At 35.5% G+C, this 16,210-nt stretch overlaps 10 protein-coding genes across 10 annotated transcripts; 5 read left to right on the top strand and 5 right to left on the bottom strand.

Moving 5' to 3' along the window:
- Window positions 1-1,387: 1,387 nt before the first annotated feature.
- HYPBUDRAFT_101716 (Arf family guanine nucleotide exchange factor) lies at window positions 1,388-4,672 on the top strand (the record flags this gene model as incomplete). The annotated part of the gene is made up of 4 exons (XM_020218136.1): window positions 1,388-2,061; window positions 2,131-2,999; window positions 3,096-4,337; window positions 4,410-4,672. 4 exons carry the CDS (start codon window positions 1,388-1,390, stop codon window positions 4,670-4,672), a joined length of 3,048 nt encoding a protein of 1,015 aa, XP_020079269.1.
- A 619-nt stretch (window positions 4,673-5,291) lies between these two features.
- On the top strand, window positions 5,292-6,088 carry PUP3 (proteasome core particle subunit beta 3). Its single transcript, XM_020222462.1, has 2 exons — window positions 5,292-5,377; window positions 5,435-6,088. The coding sequence occupies exons 1-2, from the start codon at window positions 5,353-5,355 to the stop codon at window positions 6,028-6,030; spliced, it is 621 nt and encodes a 206-aa protein (XP_020079268.1). The 5' UTR covers window positions 5,292-5,352; the 3' UTR covers window positions 6,031-6,088.
- Window positions 6,069-6,418, bottom strand: HYPBUDRAFT_151621 (uncharacterized protein; the record flags this gene model as incomplete). The annotated part of the gene is made up of 1 exon (XM_020220589.1): window positions 6,069-6,418. One exon carries the CDS (start codon window positions 6,413-6,415, stop codon window positions 6,116-6,118), a length of 300 nt encoding a protein of 99 aa, XP_020079267.1. The 3' UTR covers window positions 6,069-6,115.
- Window positions 6,419-6,572: 154 nt separating this feature from the next.
- On the top strand, window positions 6,573-7,832 carry HYPBUDRAFT_155136 (uncharacterized protein; the record flags this gene model as incomplete). The annotated part of the gene is made up of 1 exon (XM_020222085.1): window positions 6,573-7,832. One exon carries the CDS (start codon window positions 6,573-6,575, stop codon window positions 7,830-7,832), a length of 1,260 nt encoding a protein of 419 aa, XP_020079266.1.
- A 269-nt stretch (window positions 7,833-8,101) lies between these two features.
- On the bottom strand, window positions 8,102-9,157 carry HYPBUDRAFT_151620 (uncharacterized protein). Its single transcript, XM_020220588.1, has one exon. The coding sequence runs from the start codon at window positions 8,892-8,894 to the stop codon at window positions 8,274-8,276; it is 621 nt and encodes a 206-aa protein (XP_020079265.1). The 5' UTR covers window positions 8,895-9,157; the 3' UTR covers window positions 8,102-8,273.
- A 638-nt stretch (window positions 9,158-9,795) lies between these two features.
- On the bottom strand, window positions 9,796-10,668 carry NIT2 (putative hydrolase; the record flags this gene model as incomplete). The annotated part of the gene is made up of 1 exon (XM_020218191.1): window positions 9,796-10,668. The coding sequence occupies one exon, from the start codon at window positions 10,666-10,668 to the stop codon at window positions 9,796-9,798; it is 873 nt and encodes a 290-aa protein (XP_020079264.1).
- Window positions 10,669-10,766: 98 nt separating this feature from the next.
- HYPBUDRAFT_179597 (uncharacterized protein) lies at window positions 10,767-11,260 on the bottom strand. Its single transcript, XM_020222889.1, has 2 exons — window positions 11,121-11,260; window positions 10,767-11,072 (listed from the first exon to the last, which is right to left on the bottom strand). The coding sequence occupies exons 1-2, from the start codon at window positions 11,151-11,153 to the stop codon at window positions 10,866-10,868; spliced, it is 240 nt and encodes a 79-aa protein (XP_020079263.1). The 5' UTR covers window positions 11,154-11,260; the 3' UTR covers window positions 10,767-10,865.
- Window positions 11,261-11,985: 725 nt separating this feature from the next.
- Window positions 11,986-13,485, top strand: PDK2 (protein kinase; the record flags this gene model as incomplete). The annotated part of the gene is made up of 1 exon (XM_020222084.1): window positions 11,986-13,485. One exon carries the CDS (start codon window positions 11,986-11,988, stop codon window positions 13,483-13,485), a length of 1,500 nt encoding a protein of 499 aa, XP_020079262.1.
- A 264-nt stretch (window positions 13,486-13,749) lies between these two features.
- On the top strand, window positions 13,750-14,928 carry PEX13 (peroxin; the record flags this gene model as incomplete). The annotated part of the gene is made up of 1 exon (XM_020223839.1): window positions 13,750-14,928. A coding segment is annotated over one exon (1,179 nt), but the record flags the coding sequence as incomplete, so codon positions are not given.
- Window positions 14,929-15,190: 262 nt separating this feature from the next.
- On the bottom strand, window positions 15,191-15,463 carry HYPBUDRAFT_151618 (uncharacterized protein; the record flags this gene model as incomplete). The annotated part of the gene is made up of 1 exon (XM_020220587.1): window positions 15,191-15,463. A coding segment is annotated over one exon (273 nt), but the record flags the coding sequence as incomplete, so codon positions are not given.
- Between the last annotated feature and the right edge of the window lie 747 nt (window positions 15,464-16,210).

Raw genomic sequence — 16,210 nt, 5'->3', positions numbered from 1 at the left:
TAACTACACCTAGTCTTGAGTAAAGTTTAGCCTAAAGTCTTTTCACCATGTAGTTTTGAACACTTTTGGCCGAAAAAGAAAGAAGCTCTTCTGTGAATCGCTTTCTTGTTTACTCATCCAGTTGTAAAAGTTATTTATCTACATTTCTTATTATCTTTCCTGTCTGATTTCTCTTTATCATAAGATTTTAAACAATTGAATTGTTGGAATTCAACCTTTTTTCTTTTTTTATTCTTTTATTGTTTGATTTTTAAGTTGATTGAATTTTTCCTTCAACTTTCTTTTTTTTTTTTTGTTATTTTGGTTCCTTCTTAACTACAACTACTTCTTTTTCCTTTAAAATTGTATATCTCTTCTTCTTTCTTCAGCTTAGATTCTTTCAATTGATTTCTATCTACCCAGTTAGCACTTGTTGATCAACCGCCCATTAGCCGCCCTTTTTCAATCAACTTGTATAACTTCGTTTTTCATTTTACCTTTCTTTTCTTTTTTTAACCTTTACCTTTAGTTCATTCTTGTTCTTACTACTACTACAACTACTTCTTACGAGTATTTCGGTGCTTCCAATTGGTTTGAAAGTTTGGAGCTCAATTCTTAATACCCTGACACGCTCAAGATCGAGATCAACAGAAAAATAAACACAATATCAAACATACTTTCTAATTAGCGATATCTTCTTCTTCCAGTGGATTGACTCCGATTGTTATCTCGACGCTCATCCCTGTTTCCAGATATCTTTCCACTGCTCTAGCTAGACGTTGCCAACTAATTGTGTGTTCAGCCGTTAGCTTTCAATTTACTCGTGTTTTTTTTCTTTTTTTCCTTCGGCCCTTTTTTTTTCCTCTTTGACTTTTTTCATATCGTCTTTTTTTAAACCATCGTTTTACGTGTTATGATGGCCGATACTAAGCTGGTTCAAGGTAATTCTGATGGGGTGACCTCGTCAGTAGCCACAGCTGCTGCAGTGGCTGCCACCGCCAAAGCCAGTGACAATTGCAAGCAAGATTCTGCTGATTCTACCGCTAATCAATCGGATATTGTTGAATCTTCTCAAAAATTATCAAATAAAACCACTCCCCCACTGACTCCACCCTCTCCTTCTGCTGATGAAAGTAATAATCTCAGCAAATTCGATACACCTCCGTTATCCACTCCTGATGCCAGTGAGGAGATAAATAAAAAGGTAGTCGATTCCAATTCAGAAACACAAAAATCAGAAGATAAACCAGCAGATAAACAAGACAAATCAGAAGAAAAACCAGAAGAACAACCAGAAGATAAGCCAGAAGATAAGTCAGAAGATAAGTCAGACCAACCTGATAGATCAGGTTCTAAAAAATCAAAACCTTTAACAATTGATACCACCCTTAATCCTGGACCAAGTAGTATGTTGGATGTTAATACTCCTCTTTCTGCTACACCAAATAAAATAGTAGCTCCTTCAAATAGTAACGCAACTTCTGCAAATAATAGCTCAGAAAACCTTGATTCAACCATATCCGCTGATCAAGAATATAAGGATATTGCATTAAAATTATTCAATGAAGAATTTGTTTCCATTCAACCAGAAGAATATACTCAATTTTTAGCTGCTAGTGATAATGAAAGTTCAAGAATAAGAGAATATTATATGGATTTATTTAAATGGGATTCAAATTTATTAAAATCAACTAGAACATTATGCCATAAATTATACTTAAAAGGTGAATCTCAAGAAATCGATAGAATATTATCTTCTTTCACAAAATCTTATATTAAACAACATCCAGTTAACGTTTTTTGTACAAGAAATTTTGAAAAAATTTATATTGTTTTATACAGTTTAATTTTATTAAATACTGCTTTACATAATTCTGAAGTTAACAAAAAATCAAAAATTGGTCAAACTGATTATATTAGAAATACCTTCACTACTTTTATTCAACAAAATCCAAAATCTCTGAAAAAATTATCAATTAAACAAAGAATTATTATTGAAAGAGAATTAAGTAATTATTATGAAGATTTATCGAAAAATGAATTACATTTGAAAAAATCAGATGATTTCAATAATGGTAATGAGTTTAATTTATCTTCTGCTACTAAAAATTCAAATAAACTGAAAAGAATGTCAGTTGCTGAAACTATAAGATCAACCTCTTCAAATACTCAATCTTCTCAACCTTCAAATACTTCTTCAACCGCTGCTGCAGTTAATTCAATCTCTTCTAATCCTCCAAACCAACAATTGGCTTCAAATAATAATTTTGCTAATTCTCTGCCTCAAACTATTAATGCTCCTCCTTCAACTCAAGCTGCTAATCCTGATTTTAGTACTCCAACTGAATCAGAATTCCCAACTCTTACTAGACAACTTTCTGATACTTCTATTTGGTCAACTGATACTAATAATAATCGTCGTTCATCTCTTGGTATGAAACGTATGCCAAGTGCTACTTCAAATGTTTCTCAATATACTGCAGTTAATACAAATAATTCAACTGCCAGTGGCAGAACTCATAGAGTTGGTTTTACTAGAGCATTAGCTTCTGATAATAAATTTTATAATAATCCAAATGCTTCAAGAGCTTCAAGTGTCAATGGTACTCCTTATTCTTTAAGAAACAGACATTCTTTGGATCAATTACGTGGCATGCCAAGTTATCAAAATACTAATTATAATAACACTCCAACTCAACCAAATAATACAACCAATAATGGATTAAATAGAAGATCTTCTCGTGCTTCAGTTATAAGTAAAGAATCAGTTGGATCAATCAATAATGATGATACTGTTAGTGTATTATCTTTTGACACAGTTCATATGAATAACTTTGACATTGAAGGCTTGGATGATAGAAATAAGGAACCAGAACCTCAACAAGGTTTAGAAGATTTTAATGTCGAAGATTACCAAGATCATTATGATCTCACTCTAGAATTACAAGGTTCTCCTTATTTGAAAGAAGGTTTATTAAAATTGAAAATTTTAAATAATGACCAACAAGATTCAAATGTTAGTGAAGTTGCTCCTCCTCCTTCATCTGCTGCTTCAACTGCTTCCGGAGCTGGAAATGGTGCAAGAGGTTTTTTCTCATTCTTTACTAATAGATTAGGATCTTCAAACAATAATCATAAACAAGACGCAAATGCTACTTCAGCAGCAGCAGCAGCAGCCGCAAATGCTGCTACTTCAACTCATACTGGTACTAACACCTCTTCATTATTACCTAACAAGTTTAATGAAAGTTTTGTTGTTGTTTCCAAAGGTGAATTAGCATTATATTCATTTGATCCTAAAGTTATTAAAAAACACCAACAAAAGATTAGAAAATTAAAACAAAAACAAATTGTACAAATGTTAGAAGAGGAAGAAGATGAAGATGGTGTTATGGGTGATGGTAATTGGTTAAAGAATGCTGCAAATATTGGTTCTTATAATTTATGTTCAACTTATGCTCAATTAGAAAAAATCAATGGAAATACAACTGGTAATTCTTTTGCTAAAAAATCTATTTATTGGTCATTAACTTTCCCCAAAGTTAGTAAGAAACAACCTAAGAAATTTATTTTCGAAGCTGGTACTAAAGAAATTGCATTAGAATTTATAAATACTTGTAATTTTTGGGCTTCTAAAATAACAGCTATCCCAACTTTAGAGGAAAGTATTTCGTCAATTGAATATGGTTGGACTAATTTAGATGCATTAATTCATAGAAAAGATAATTTTAAAAAGGCCAAATATATTCAAAAATGGGAACCATTAGCAAGAGGGGTATATTTAAGTAATTACATTGTTGCAAATAGCTCATTAGATAATGAAGCTAATCATTTAGGTATGATGAAACAATTTGTTAAAACTTTAAAATATTATAACAATTTGAAAAAGTTATATAATGAGTTTAATCATACTAAGGTTAAATTTTTGAGAAATTTTAAACAATTTGCTAATACTTCAAATTATAAAATAATAATTGCTAATTATGAAAATAAAATTATTGAGTATAAATCAGAATTAAATAAGTATAAAACATATTTAATTATTTTAGGATTTGGTTTACAATTAAGATTTGATTTAGAACAACAAGATAGAGAAGCAGCTATTTTAGATCAATTAGAAAATGATCCTACTTTAAAAGAAGAAGGTAAGGATATTAATGAAGAAGCTACCAAATTATTCATTGCTCAATATGAACAAGATTCAGAATTAACTCAACTTGTTAAATTTGAGATTAGAAAATTATTCACAAGTATGAAAGACGTTAGTAAAGTTATCCCAACTTTCCAATCAAGTAGATCAATTAATAACTTGATTGAATTAACAAAACAACAACAACATCAATACGCTTATTATCCAAGTTATCATCCTCATCAACATCCTGCAAATAATGGAAGCGGTGAAGATGATCAAAATAAAGGTTTCTCTTTAGTGAAATCTCCCAAAACTTTTACATTATCAAACTATAATGATAATGAAAGTCCAATAAACCAATTGTTGCAAACCATTGATAGCAATAACCATCTTCATTCAGGAGATAAAAATGATTTAATGCATAGTTTCAGTACTAATACCATCAAAGAAGAAGAAGAACCTGAAGAATCCGATGATACCAAAACTGCAAATGACTACACTATTTCCACCAAAAACAATCCATCTGGAGAAACTTTACAACCATCTCATGTTTTAAAATAAACGATTTCTTGTGTGAATAATTATGAACCTAATACTGTTTTCAAAAAAATAATATGATAATACAAGCATTTGCTTTCTTTCCTTTCTTTCCTGTTGTTACTTTTTTTGACTTTAATTTTCCCTTCGTTTCGTATGTCTTTCAAGACTTTTTTTTTTCACTAAACCTTTTCTTTTCTTCCGTTATTCGAATACAGTTTATGTTTCATTCACTAATGATAGCATTTCTGTCACTAATTTTACTTTGCTGTTTCATTTCTCATTGTGTTCTGTAATTAGATCGTTGCTTCTATTCAAAATTATATAAAATCTTTTAAAAAAATCCATAAAACTGTTCCCTTTCTTATGTTATATATAAATATACTAATAAAACTTGTATTAATTGTTGTATTGCAGCCATTTGTAACGAAAAAAAAAAAACACAAGCATCGCACGACCGAGCAAAACACCCAAACACCTTTTTTTTTTCAAAAAAAAAACCGCCACCAAAGATTAAAGTGAGGGCGAAATACTAAAGGTTAAAAGTCTATAATCATTAGAATCAAATAGGTTTTTAGAACAATTATACGAGTCTTTCACATATATTAGTTGAAAGCCATACCAGCAGACCCAATTGGCATACGAATTTCACATATTGATAATACACAGATAAGTTACGAGACTTTAGTCATATATAATAGAAGATGTCAGATCCAAGTTCAATTAATGGTATGTATTTAGAGAATTGTCCGAAAGGAGGATAGGATATACTAACAAGAGGAATAGGTGGGTCCGCCGTTGCCATGGTTGGTAAAGAATGCATAGCTATAGCTTGTGATTTACGTTTGGGTAACCAATCATTAGGATTATCTAATAATTTTGAAAAAATCTTCCAATATGGGGATAAAACTTTTTTGGGATTAACTGGGTTAGCAACTGATGTTATTACTTTATCCGAAAGTTTTAGATTCAAGAACAATTTATATAAATTAAGAGAAGAAAGAGAGATTGAACCCAAAACATTAGCAAATTTAGTTAGTTCATCATTATATGAAAGAAGATTTGGGCCATATTTTGTTGGACCAATTGTTGCAGGATTAGAACTGAAAACCAACAAGCCATTTATTTGTGGATTTGATTTAATTGGATGTATTGATTTTGCCAAAGATTTTATAGTTAGTGGTACTGCCACCGATCAATTATACGGTATGTGTGAATCACTTTATGAACCAAATTTGGAACCAGAAGATTTATTTGAAACTATAAGTCAAGCCCTTTTAAATGCGGTTGATAGAGATGCATTATCGGGTTGGGGTGCAGTAGTTTATGTTGTTACTAAAGATCAAGTTGTTAGAAGAGTTTTGAAAACTCGTCAAGATTAATTTTATATAAATTAAATGTTTATTAATAATGCTATATACAAAATGAATCCGTAATTCGTTAATGGGAAATAACAAGATTTTTTTTTTATTGTTGTTTTTTACTAGCTTCTTCAATAACTTTTTTCAAGTAAGCGTTTTTCCCGTATTCTTCTTCTTCTCTTTGTTGTTGTTTAAGTTTTTGTAATCTTTGTTTTTCTCTTGATTGTCTAATTCTTTCTTTAGCATCTTCACTTCTAGTATGGTGTAAGCATTTAACCAATTCATTTTTTTCAAAATTACACATTCCCAAAGCTTGTTTCAAAAACTCTTGACGATGGCATTCTTCCAACGCATCCATGAGCTGGGAGCAAGTATCAAATCTATTTCTATCTAACTGGGGATGCATTTTGTTAAGCTTAGATGAAAAGAAGAATTGAGTGATTTTTAATGATAATTTTTTAAGGACTTTGAATCGTTGGTGCACGGGCCCCTGGTTTGATCAAAATATAAATATATTTCTATATTTATTTTTTCTTAAGACAACTACTTCTTTCCAAGCTACCATGACACCACCCAAGAAGCAACAGGACACCGACGATGTATTGGACTTTATCAATTCATTGCCGGACTCGAAATCGGGGACCCCCAAGCCGGAAGAGGGCGAGAATAAGGAGGAGCTATTAGATTTTTTAGACGAATTGACTGCCCATGAACGGACCCCGGTGCAGACCAGTAAGGGGAAGTTTGAGCCCAAGAAACCAGAAGAGGTTGCAGAAAAAGTTCCCGAAAAGGTTCCAGAGAAGCTTGCAGAAAACGAAAAGGAGAAAGAAAAGCCAGTGCTTAATGCCAATGAAGAATTAGAGCTTGATCCAATTGGAAGTATTTCGAATTGGTGGAGTAAAGAAGGATCTAATAAGGTGAGTTCCTTATGGGGGTCAATTACGTCGAATGCAGCCACGATCAGCGAAACCACATATCAAATTGCCAGTACTACCAGTAACCAAATCAGTCAACAACGACAAAAATTTTTAAAGGAGAATTTAGGGGTTACCGATATAATTAATAACGACGAGTTGATTAATATAAGCAATCGATTGAATTCGATATTGCTAAACATGTCCCAGCAAATCAAAGAAGGCTTGATCAGCGACGAAGATGAGTTATTGAATATATTAATAATATACGATTTCCAAAATTTACATAATTTAGATCAATTATGTTATGAGAAATTCCATAAGGTGATGAATCAAGTGGAAGGAGGAATTAAGGTTAGTGTAAACAACTTCAATAATAAGAATGAAGTCAAGGGAGATAAGATCAATTTGAATATGTTCCAGGGCCAAAAAATCGACGGAGAAAAATTATGTTTTGCCAATCTAGACGGATCAATTAAGGATTATATCAAGATGATGAATTTAGAAGAAGAGCTGAAGAAAATCGGCGACCACGAAAGCGATGAAAAGATCAGTGAAATCAACAAGTCCAACATTTTCATTTCGATCCAGCCCATAAACGTTAGCAGTCAGGTTAAGTTGGGGGAAGACGCGCCGATCATTATCGAGTCAAATAACGGCGAGTCGTTTGTGTTTACCATGATCCTCAAGGATATCACCAACAACATCACCATTATCAACAAGTCGCAGCCATTCCCCTTGAAATGGTCAAGGTGGTTACAAGGCGAACACCCGGAGTTTGACCAGCTCTTCACTGGCGAAGAGGATATCGAGCCCGGTGAGTGGGTCAAGGAATGGATCAACGACGGGTTGAGCCTTAGTTTTGCCGTTTTGGCCCAAGAATACGTCTCCAAAAGAATGGGTGTGTAACTATAAAATATATTATTAAGTAATTAAGCTATTAAAATATATTATTAAATCATTAAGCTATTAAAATATATTATTATATCATTAAGCTATTAAAATATATAAAATTATATCATTAAGCTATTAAAATATATAAAATTATATCATTAAGCTATTAAAACATATTAAATTATATCATTAAGCTATTAAATCATATTAAATTATATCATTAAGCTATTAAATCATATTAAATTATATCATTAAGCTATTAAAATATATAAAATTATACCATTAAGCTATTAAAATATATTATTAAATCATTAAGCTATTAAAATATATTAAATTCAATCATTAAGCTATTAAAATATATTATTAAAATATATTATTAAAATATATTATTAAAATATATTATTAAAATATTAAAATTATTAAACTAAAGTAATTATTATACAAGAACTAAACCCTTCAAAACAAATCCGCATACTCTGCTATATGGGGATGCACCACGCGCTGGCCATACTTGTTGGTAAGATCGTGGTCATAGTAGTTTGGCTTACTATCGTCATGGACATCCTTCAGGTTCTGGATCCCGCAGGTGGTGTAATTCGCCATGATGCGATCCAAGTCCTCATCGTTCATCGCCAATAAACTATTGGAGTAGTCGATGATAAGCGGAGTGGCAAACTCCACTCCCTCCACCTTGTTGGCGTAGTCGCCTTCCTCGAGCATCTCCAATTCGTGCAAGTTGGCGTGGAGTGCCCCGTATATTTTCTGGAATATGGTTCCATTATTTGGATGCATTTGTAAACACTGCAAGTGCAAAAAACGGTAATCGTCAAAACTGGGCACCTGGTTGATCTTGTACTCAACGTTGAACTTGCTCTGGTAGTAGTTTAGTTTTTTGGCCAAGTGGTGGGAAAGAGTCGAATTGGTGTTATGGTAAAAGGTAACCGTTGGTTTATCGTTAACGGCGGACGATGAAAAGGCCGATAAGGGAATTGAAGTGCATGCTTTCAACGTGGTGATCGGGGTGTTGGGGGAGGTGATGGGAGTCGAGTTAACAAAACGTAATAATGATTTAAACATTTTTAACTAGAGAAGCAGAAGAAATTGGGCTAATTGCAAGATAAGATTCCTGGTTTATATAATTACTGAAAATGCCCTTATCCCCTCTTTGCTGGAAAATTCGCATTCTTTCGCATTTGGCTGAGTTGGTGCTATGCTAAACGATAAGAGCCAACAAACGGGAGGAGTCAATCCAAGTTTATCTGAGTTATTTGAGTTACCCAAATTAGCTAAGCAGTTTAAGCAGTTTAGCTAAGCAGCTTACGCAGTTTATGAGTTTATCATGTGGCCCCAGCCAGTGGTCGATCTTCATCGATCAGTCTAGATGTAGCACGGGCAAGTACCACCACGTTATCTATCAACCAGAGTTGACTCAACAGCAAAGGAGGGGATGTCGGATGAGGGGACCATTCCAACAAAAGTTGTGCGTTTCTTTTGCTGGGGCGGTTGCAAGATAATCCGACCCCTCCTAGTTAATCCGCTCCCCTCCTGCTCAACAATATACTATACATATAAGATTACTATAGTATACTATATAGTATACTATATACTATACTATACAATACAAAATACAATATACTATACAATATACTATACAATACAAAATACAATATACTGAACATACTGAAGATACAATATACAGAACAATCCACCGAACAATATGAGACACAGAACAGAACAAAATAGGTTAAATACTTCAGTGCAGCATACTATTTTGGATTACAGTTTACGCTTTACAGGTTGATCGATGTGACTCTTATCTGACCGTTAATATACATTACAGTAATCAGGTCAGATACATAGTATAGCAATATATTTAGTATCTCAGCATTAAGATTGTTCTACTTCGCAGTCTATATACTCTGATCAATACTGCAAATATTGTCAGCAACACTTGTATATACCGTACATACTCGACACCTTAATAAACATCGGGTCGACGGTGGCTGAAGACTGGCAAGTTGGACCTCACCTGCTCAACCAACTCATGGCTGATCTCGGCAGTGACTAGCTGATAGTAATCCCCCTGATCGTCCACAGATCGCGGGTCGCTATATTTGGCCCCGCGGGCAATCACCTCCCCCCAAGGATCGATAATGATACTCTGTCCGTAACTAACTCTTTTTTTATCAGACCCATTTTGGTGTTCACCACACTGGGCCGCCATTACTATGTAGCACTGGCTGTCGATTGCTCTTGCTCTGCCTAGTTCCAACCAGTGGGCTTCGCCCGTTTTCGTGGTGAAGGCCGAAGGAAAAGTGATGAGGTTGGCTCCCAAGTTTCTTAATTTCAAGGTCATTTCGATAAAACGAATATCATAACAAATGGCAAACCCTATATTCCAATTGCGAACGGCAAACGGACTCAAGATCGAGTTGCCGGGCTCCACCGAATCCAGCTCTTTCAAATTGGGTCCATTGGGGATATTGATATCGAATAAATGGATCTTAGCGTACTTCTGTTCAATCAACCCAGCTTCATTGATCCAAATTTGAATGTTGCGGACTTTCTCAAGACTTGTTGGTTCGTGAATGCCAATTGCCAACTTTAACTGACTCTTATTTCTTTCATTGAGCAACTTCAATTCTTTTTGAATTGGGGTTAAAAAATCTTGCTGGGTTTTTGAGGCCAAGGTTATCAGTTCTTTTGCATCCTTCAGTATATAGTCGGTGGCTTCTGGTAGAAATAACACCTCTACTTTGGATAAGATCGACTGTTTGATGAGCTTAATCACGATTCTCGAGTTGTCTTTCAACGAGGACAGTGAACACAACTGTCCACAAGCAATCTTCATCCTTAACGACTAGATATAATTTAGATAACGATTTCCCAGCGGCATTTCACCCGTTATTGCGCACCAACCACTCGCCTATATATACGTACCTGATGTACGGGGGTCCTACAGGTGTACGGGGGTCCTACAGGATGTACGGGCAAACTACAAGATCAAGAACAATAGTCATAAATCATTTATTATCATTACCAGAACGATTAAGCTTTATTTACTGGACCAGCAGTGTGAATTTCTTCAGAAGAAAAAATGGTTGGCTCAAAGATTTCCTCACTCGAACCAGCCTTGATGGCTTCTTCACCGGATAAAACCCCGTCGTTAGCAACAAGATGGGCATCCTTGATATTATTGAAATTGATACATCTTTGTTTCGATGAAAAATAACGTAAGTTATTGTTTTGACCAGCCTTGATGGTTTGGTTTATTGGCAACCAACATCTGGAAACGGTTTTGAAAGATGAAATGTTTAAGAATTTTTGACCAGACATAGCAGAATAAGAATAATTAGCAGATGAGGAATAACTGGGAAATCAATTAAACTGGAATTTAGTCAAATATTTATATGCTCATCCGTAATCATTTCATGATTTATAACTGCATAACCCCCGTATTACCAGTTTACCCCGGATAATAGGAATCGCACTTTCGGTGGTTCGGACCTGCGATCACTGAAAATTTGAGTCATTCTAAAATCTCCGGAGCAATGGGTGTTTCACTCCTCGGCCTACCCATCACCCATCACCCATCAATCACCCATCACCCATCAATCACCCATCACTCACCCATCAATCACTCACCCACCAATCATTCACCCATCAATATCAATCACTCAATGATCACGATTATCACTCACCGACCGGTATTCACTATTCGCTTATCCACCGTATTCAGTCTATTATCCACATGGGCAACCGTTAACTTGTAGTCAACCTGTCAAACTTGGCAGTGGCAGTGGACGGCCCTGGTCCCTGGCCCCCTAGTGCTGCTAGTACACCCCTGGTGCACGGGTGCACCGGCAGAGCCACCGCCTATATAGGGCCCCCCGTCTGCCCGAGAATCTTTTCCCAGTTTTTTTTTCGCGGTTTGAATTTTTGCTGCTCGGTTGTAGAAGGGCGCGCTGACATAAGCGGGAGTTAGAAACCACATGCAAAACCGACCCTTTTCCCGAAAGACAAAACACCCGGACACCACACCAAGCGAACAGAAGATTGGCCATATAATCTGGGGAAAAAAAAAATGGATTCCCTTTACAATGCTATTTCACCAAGTTTCCGGTTAGCAAGTATACTGAGGCTACTTAACAGAATCAAGGACACCGAGATGGGTACTGGATGGGAGCTTACCAAGCAGCTAAGAGAACAGATTTACAAATATGCTAATTACCAGCAAACGTCGGTATCACTAAGGCAAATGGTTCAGTTTGGCCCAAACCCGTCGCCAGGATCGATTTTTTTGGCTTCACAGTTTATCGTGGAAGAATTGCCAATAAGATTAGCATTAAAAGTCAAGGACTTGGAAAATGCGCCGTTGGGATTATCCAATGCCCCCTCGACAATCAAAGTTAAGAATTGGTACGCACAATCATTTGAAGAATTGACTAGTTTACCCAAACCCAGTATTGACGAAAATTTGTCCAAATTATTATATTCGAAAAATGAAGAAACCAGCAGTAATGAACAAGTCAACCCGGCGGTCAACGAGTTGAATAACGTTGCTTTGAATAACGCTTTCAGTGATGATGGAATTGTAGTTAGACTGCATCATCATAGCTATTTTAATACTAAACAAGATAACTACGAACAACACGTTGACTCTCCCACTTTTGGTAAGAAATACTTCACTCCGTGTCCCATCAACATCATCTGGCCAAAAGAAGTTTATGACTATAATAAATTGGTTTATGAGACTTTGAGCAAAATCAAGAAAAGACACGATGCTACCGTTGCTACTATGGCTCAAGGGGTGCAGGAATGGAAGGTTGAAAATAAAACCGTTCGGGTCAACTCAAGTGTTCAAACGTTTTTGGACCGGTTCTACATGTCTCGAATCGGGATCAGAATGTTGATTGGCCAACACATTGCTCTCAACATGTCCCAGGCTTCTCCTACAAAATCAAGAATCAATAATTTCTTGAATGGATCGAAAAATGTTTCAAATTCGTTATCAAATTCGAAAAATAACTACGTGGGGGTTATTTGTACCCAATGTAACGTTGGTGAGATCGCGGAAGATGCAATTGAAACCGCTAAGTACATTTGTGAAGAATACTATGGGTTATTTGAAAGTCCTAAAATTCAATTAATTGCTCCTCATAATCCAATTAGCTTTATGTACGTCCCCGGTCATTTAATTCATATGCTTTTTGAAACTTTGAAAAACTCTTTAAGAGCCACTATTGAATTCCATACTCCAAGATTGAAAAAACAGTTTATTGAAGAAAGTAATAATCCAAATTTAAAACCCGATGACGTTGATTTAAATGATTTAAACTTCCCTCCAATAAAAGTTATCATCTCAGAAGGGGTAGAAGATATCGCAATCAAAATTAGCGATGAAGGTGGTGGGATCCCCAGAAGTGAAGTCCCCTTGATTTGGACCTATTTATATACCACCGTTGACGAAACTCCGGTTTTAGAACCAGAATATGATCAATCTAGCTTTAAAGCTCCAATGGCCGGTTTCGGTTACGGTTTACCCATCTCAAGATTATACGCCCAATACTTTGGTGGGGACTTGAAACTTATCTCAATGGAAGGTTATGGGACCGATGTTTACCTTCATCTAAATAGATTAAGTAGCTCTAGTGAACCGCTTCCCTAATTTACGTTAAATAGTGATGTTTTTGCAATCAAATTTGTAGTTGAAGTAATCCCTGGTGCACGGGTGTCACACCACCTTGTCGACCCCTCCCAACCGAGGCTTTCACATGAGCAAATCCTAATACTCATCAACTTCTTTTCTATTACTTCTTTTCATCACAAGTACTACTCGTTCTTCATATTTATAGACTGGGTTCGTGTTAATTAGCAGAAGCGCAGAAAGGTTTCGGAGAGATTTTTATAAACTTTATCACCTTTCGTCATAATGTCAGTTCCAAGAACTAAACCTTGGGAAGTCTCTTCTGGAACTTCGGCAGCTACAGCTACCGGAGGTGATGCTTCCTCTGCTGCTGCTCCAGCAACAAGCACAGCTGATAATACTTCAATACCTGAAAGACCAACTAGTTTGACTAGCGACTTTAATAACTCTTCCTCCCTCAATAATAGATACGGTTCTTCGCAATATGGTTCAGGACTCGGCTCGTCCATGTACGGATCCCTGGGCTACGGGAGTGGAATGTACGGTGGTGGCTACGGTAGCGGAATGTATGGTGGTGGTTTGGGATCCTCGATGTATGGAAGTGGGTTGGGATCCTCGATGTACGGTGGAGGCTACGGTGGTTATGGTAGTGGGATGTATGGAGGAGGTTATGGTATGGGTGGTTACGGTATGGGTGGTATGGGAATGAATGGTATGGGAATGAATGGTGGAATGATGGGTCCAGGAGGATTGGGTGAAGGAACTCAAGCCACTTTCCAACTTATTGAATCGATAATAGGTGCAGTTGGAGGATTTGCCCAAATGTTGGAGGCTACTTACATGGCCACCCATTCATCATTTTTCACCATGGTTTCATTAGCTGAACAATTTGGTAATTTGAAAAACGCTCTTGGATCATTATTGGGGATTTTTGCATTGATAAATTTTTGTAAGAAAATTTTCTATAAATTAACTGGTAAAAACTATAATAATGGGTTAAATTTAAAAGAATTTGGTAAATTTGAAAGTAAACAAAAGAAGTTGGAAGAAAATTTACGTAAACAACAAAGTCCAAATGGATCATCTAAATCAAGAATATCTTTCAAACCATTATTATTATTTTTAGCTGCATCAATTGGATTCCCATACTTATTAAATAAAGCTATTCAAAAATTAAATCAACAAAATCAACAACGTCGTCTTAATGACCAACAATTACACCAACAACAATCAATGAATTCAAATAATTTGCTTGATCCTTCAAATTTACAATTTGCTAAATCATTGTACGAATTCAATCCAGAAAACCCAAATATAGAAATTGAATTAAAACCAAATGAATTAGTGGCCATTTTATCAAAATTAGACCCCTTAGGTAATGAGAGTAAATGGTGGAAAGTAAGATCAAGATCAGGTAAAGTTGGTTACGTTCCCCTGAATTATCTTTCAGTTATTGAAAGAAAATTACCAGCAATTGAATCAAAAGATCAACAACCTCCTCAACAACAACCTTCTCAACATCAGCAGGTTCCTGATGTTGAAAAACCTAAACTTGATGTAAATGAGTTTCAAAAATTCCAACAATAATTTATTTATTTTTTTTTTATCTTCTTTGTACATTAAAATACACATTACGAGTTACTACAATTATCATCTTTTCAAATGTCTAACATGTAATCATATATTCGTTAATTAGATAATAATTTTAAATATTTGCTTAGATTCTTTATACGGCATCATCAGGACGATTTTGCTCAGTCTCAACATTACTTCCTTTATGTTGTAAATTGTCATACCCTTTGACATTTTCATCAACCTTCTTCTTAGCATCGGCCTTACTAGCAGTTGGAACAACCTTCTCAGCCTTTTCCATACCATCAGCCAATACTTCTCCAGTCTTCTTGTTTGCTTTAGATGCAGCATCTCCAACGCTATCAACATTTGGTGCTTTATCTTCAACTTTTTGCATACCATCAGCCAACACTTCTCCGGTCTTCTTATTAATCTTCGAAGCAGCATCACCGACACTGGATGCATGTGGAGTCTTATCTTCTGCCTTCTCCATACCTTCAGCTAAAACTTCCCCAGTCTTCTTATTAACTTTTTGTAGAGTTTCCTTAACACCTCCAAGGATAGAGGATCTTGGTGCGCTAGCACTCAAGTATCTAACTTGAGTGGATTTTAAAACATTGGATTGACGTAAAGCTAATTGACGAAACATTTGTATTGAATTTGATTCTTGATACTCAATTGAACAAGTAATGTTAAAGAGATTACTAAAACATAATGTTATTTATAGCTATATTTATAAGAATCCCCATAATTATTGGACCACATCCCTTTTTGTCATGAAAATAATAAAGCATGAGCTTATGATAGCAATTTTCATCCCATAGCTGAATAGGGTTGCTCTTCAGCAAGCCTAAAATCATGTCTTTTTTTTTGCGGTTACTGCGAAACCGTTTGTCTTGGAAAATTCCATAGATGGTTCTCTCACACAAATACTTAGTATTACTTGCTGCTGACCCTTTTTACTTCCATTTCCCCTATGTTGTAGTGATTGAGGTAACCGTGACGTTGTTGTTGCTGTAACAAATCGACCCCATGCGGTGTCCCTTCGTGGGTTAGAAGGTACCAGCAACCAAAACGTTGCTTGTCAGAGATCTAACTGCATAGACAGACTCAATTACTTGATGGAGGTTCGTGGCTCTGGAATTGGCTTACTTTCTGTTAAACATAGATGTGA

The sequence above is a fragment of the Hyphopichia burtonii genome (assembly GCF_001661395.1).
Source record: "Hyphopichia burtonii NRRL Y-1933 unplaced genomic scaffold HYPBUscaffold_1, whole genome shotgun sequence".
Classification (NCBI taxonomy): Eukaryota; Fungi; Ascomycota; class Pichiomycetes; order Serinales; family Debaryomycetaceae; genus Hyphopichia; species Hyphopichia burtonii.
The sequence above is the reverse complement of the archived record's forward strand: the minus strand, read 5'-3'. Positions and strand labels throughout refer to the sequence as shown.

Bases quoted from the DNA above. Each gene is read 5' to 3' on its own strand.
- PUP3 (XM_020222462.1), top strand. From the start codon at position 5,353: ATGTCAGATCCAAGTTCAATTAATG. The intron at 5,378-5,434 runs GTATGTATTTAG...CAAGAGGAATAG, and splicing joins AGATCCAAGTTCAATTAATG to GTGGGTCCGCCGTTGCCATG.
- HYPBUDRAFT_151620 (XM_020220588.1), bottom strand. From the start codon at position 8,894: ATGTTTAAATCATTATTACGTTTTGTTAACTCGACTCCCATCACCTCC.
- HYPBUDRAFT_179597 (XM_020222889.1), bottom strand. From the start codon at position 11,153: ATGTCTGGTCAAAAATTCTTAAACATTTCATCT. The intron at 11,073-11,120 runs TTCAAAACCGTT...CAAACCATCAAG, and splicing joins AATTCTTAAACATTTCATCT to GCTGGTCAAAACAATAACTT.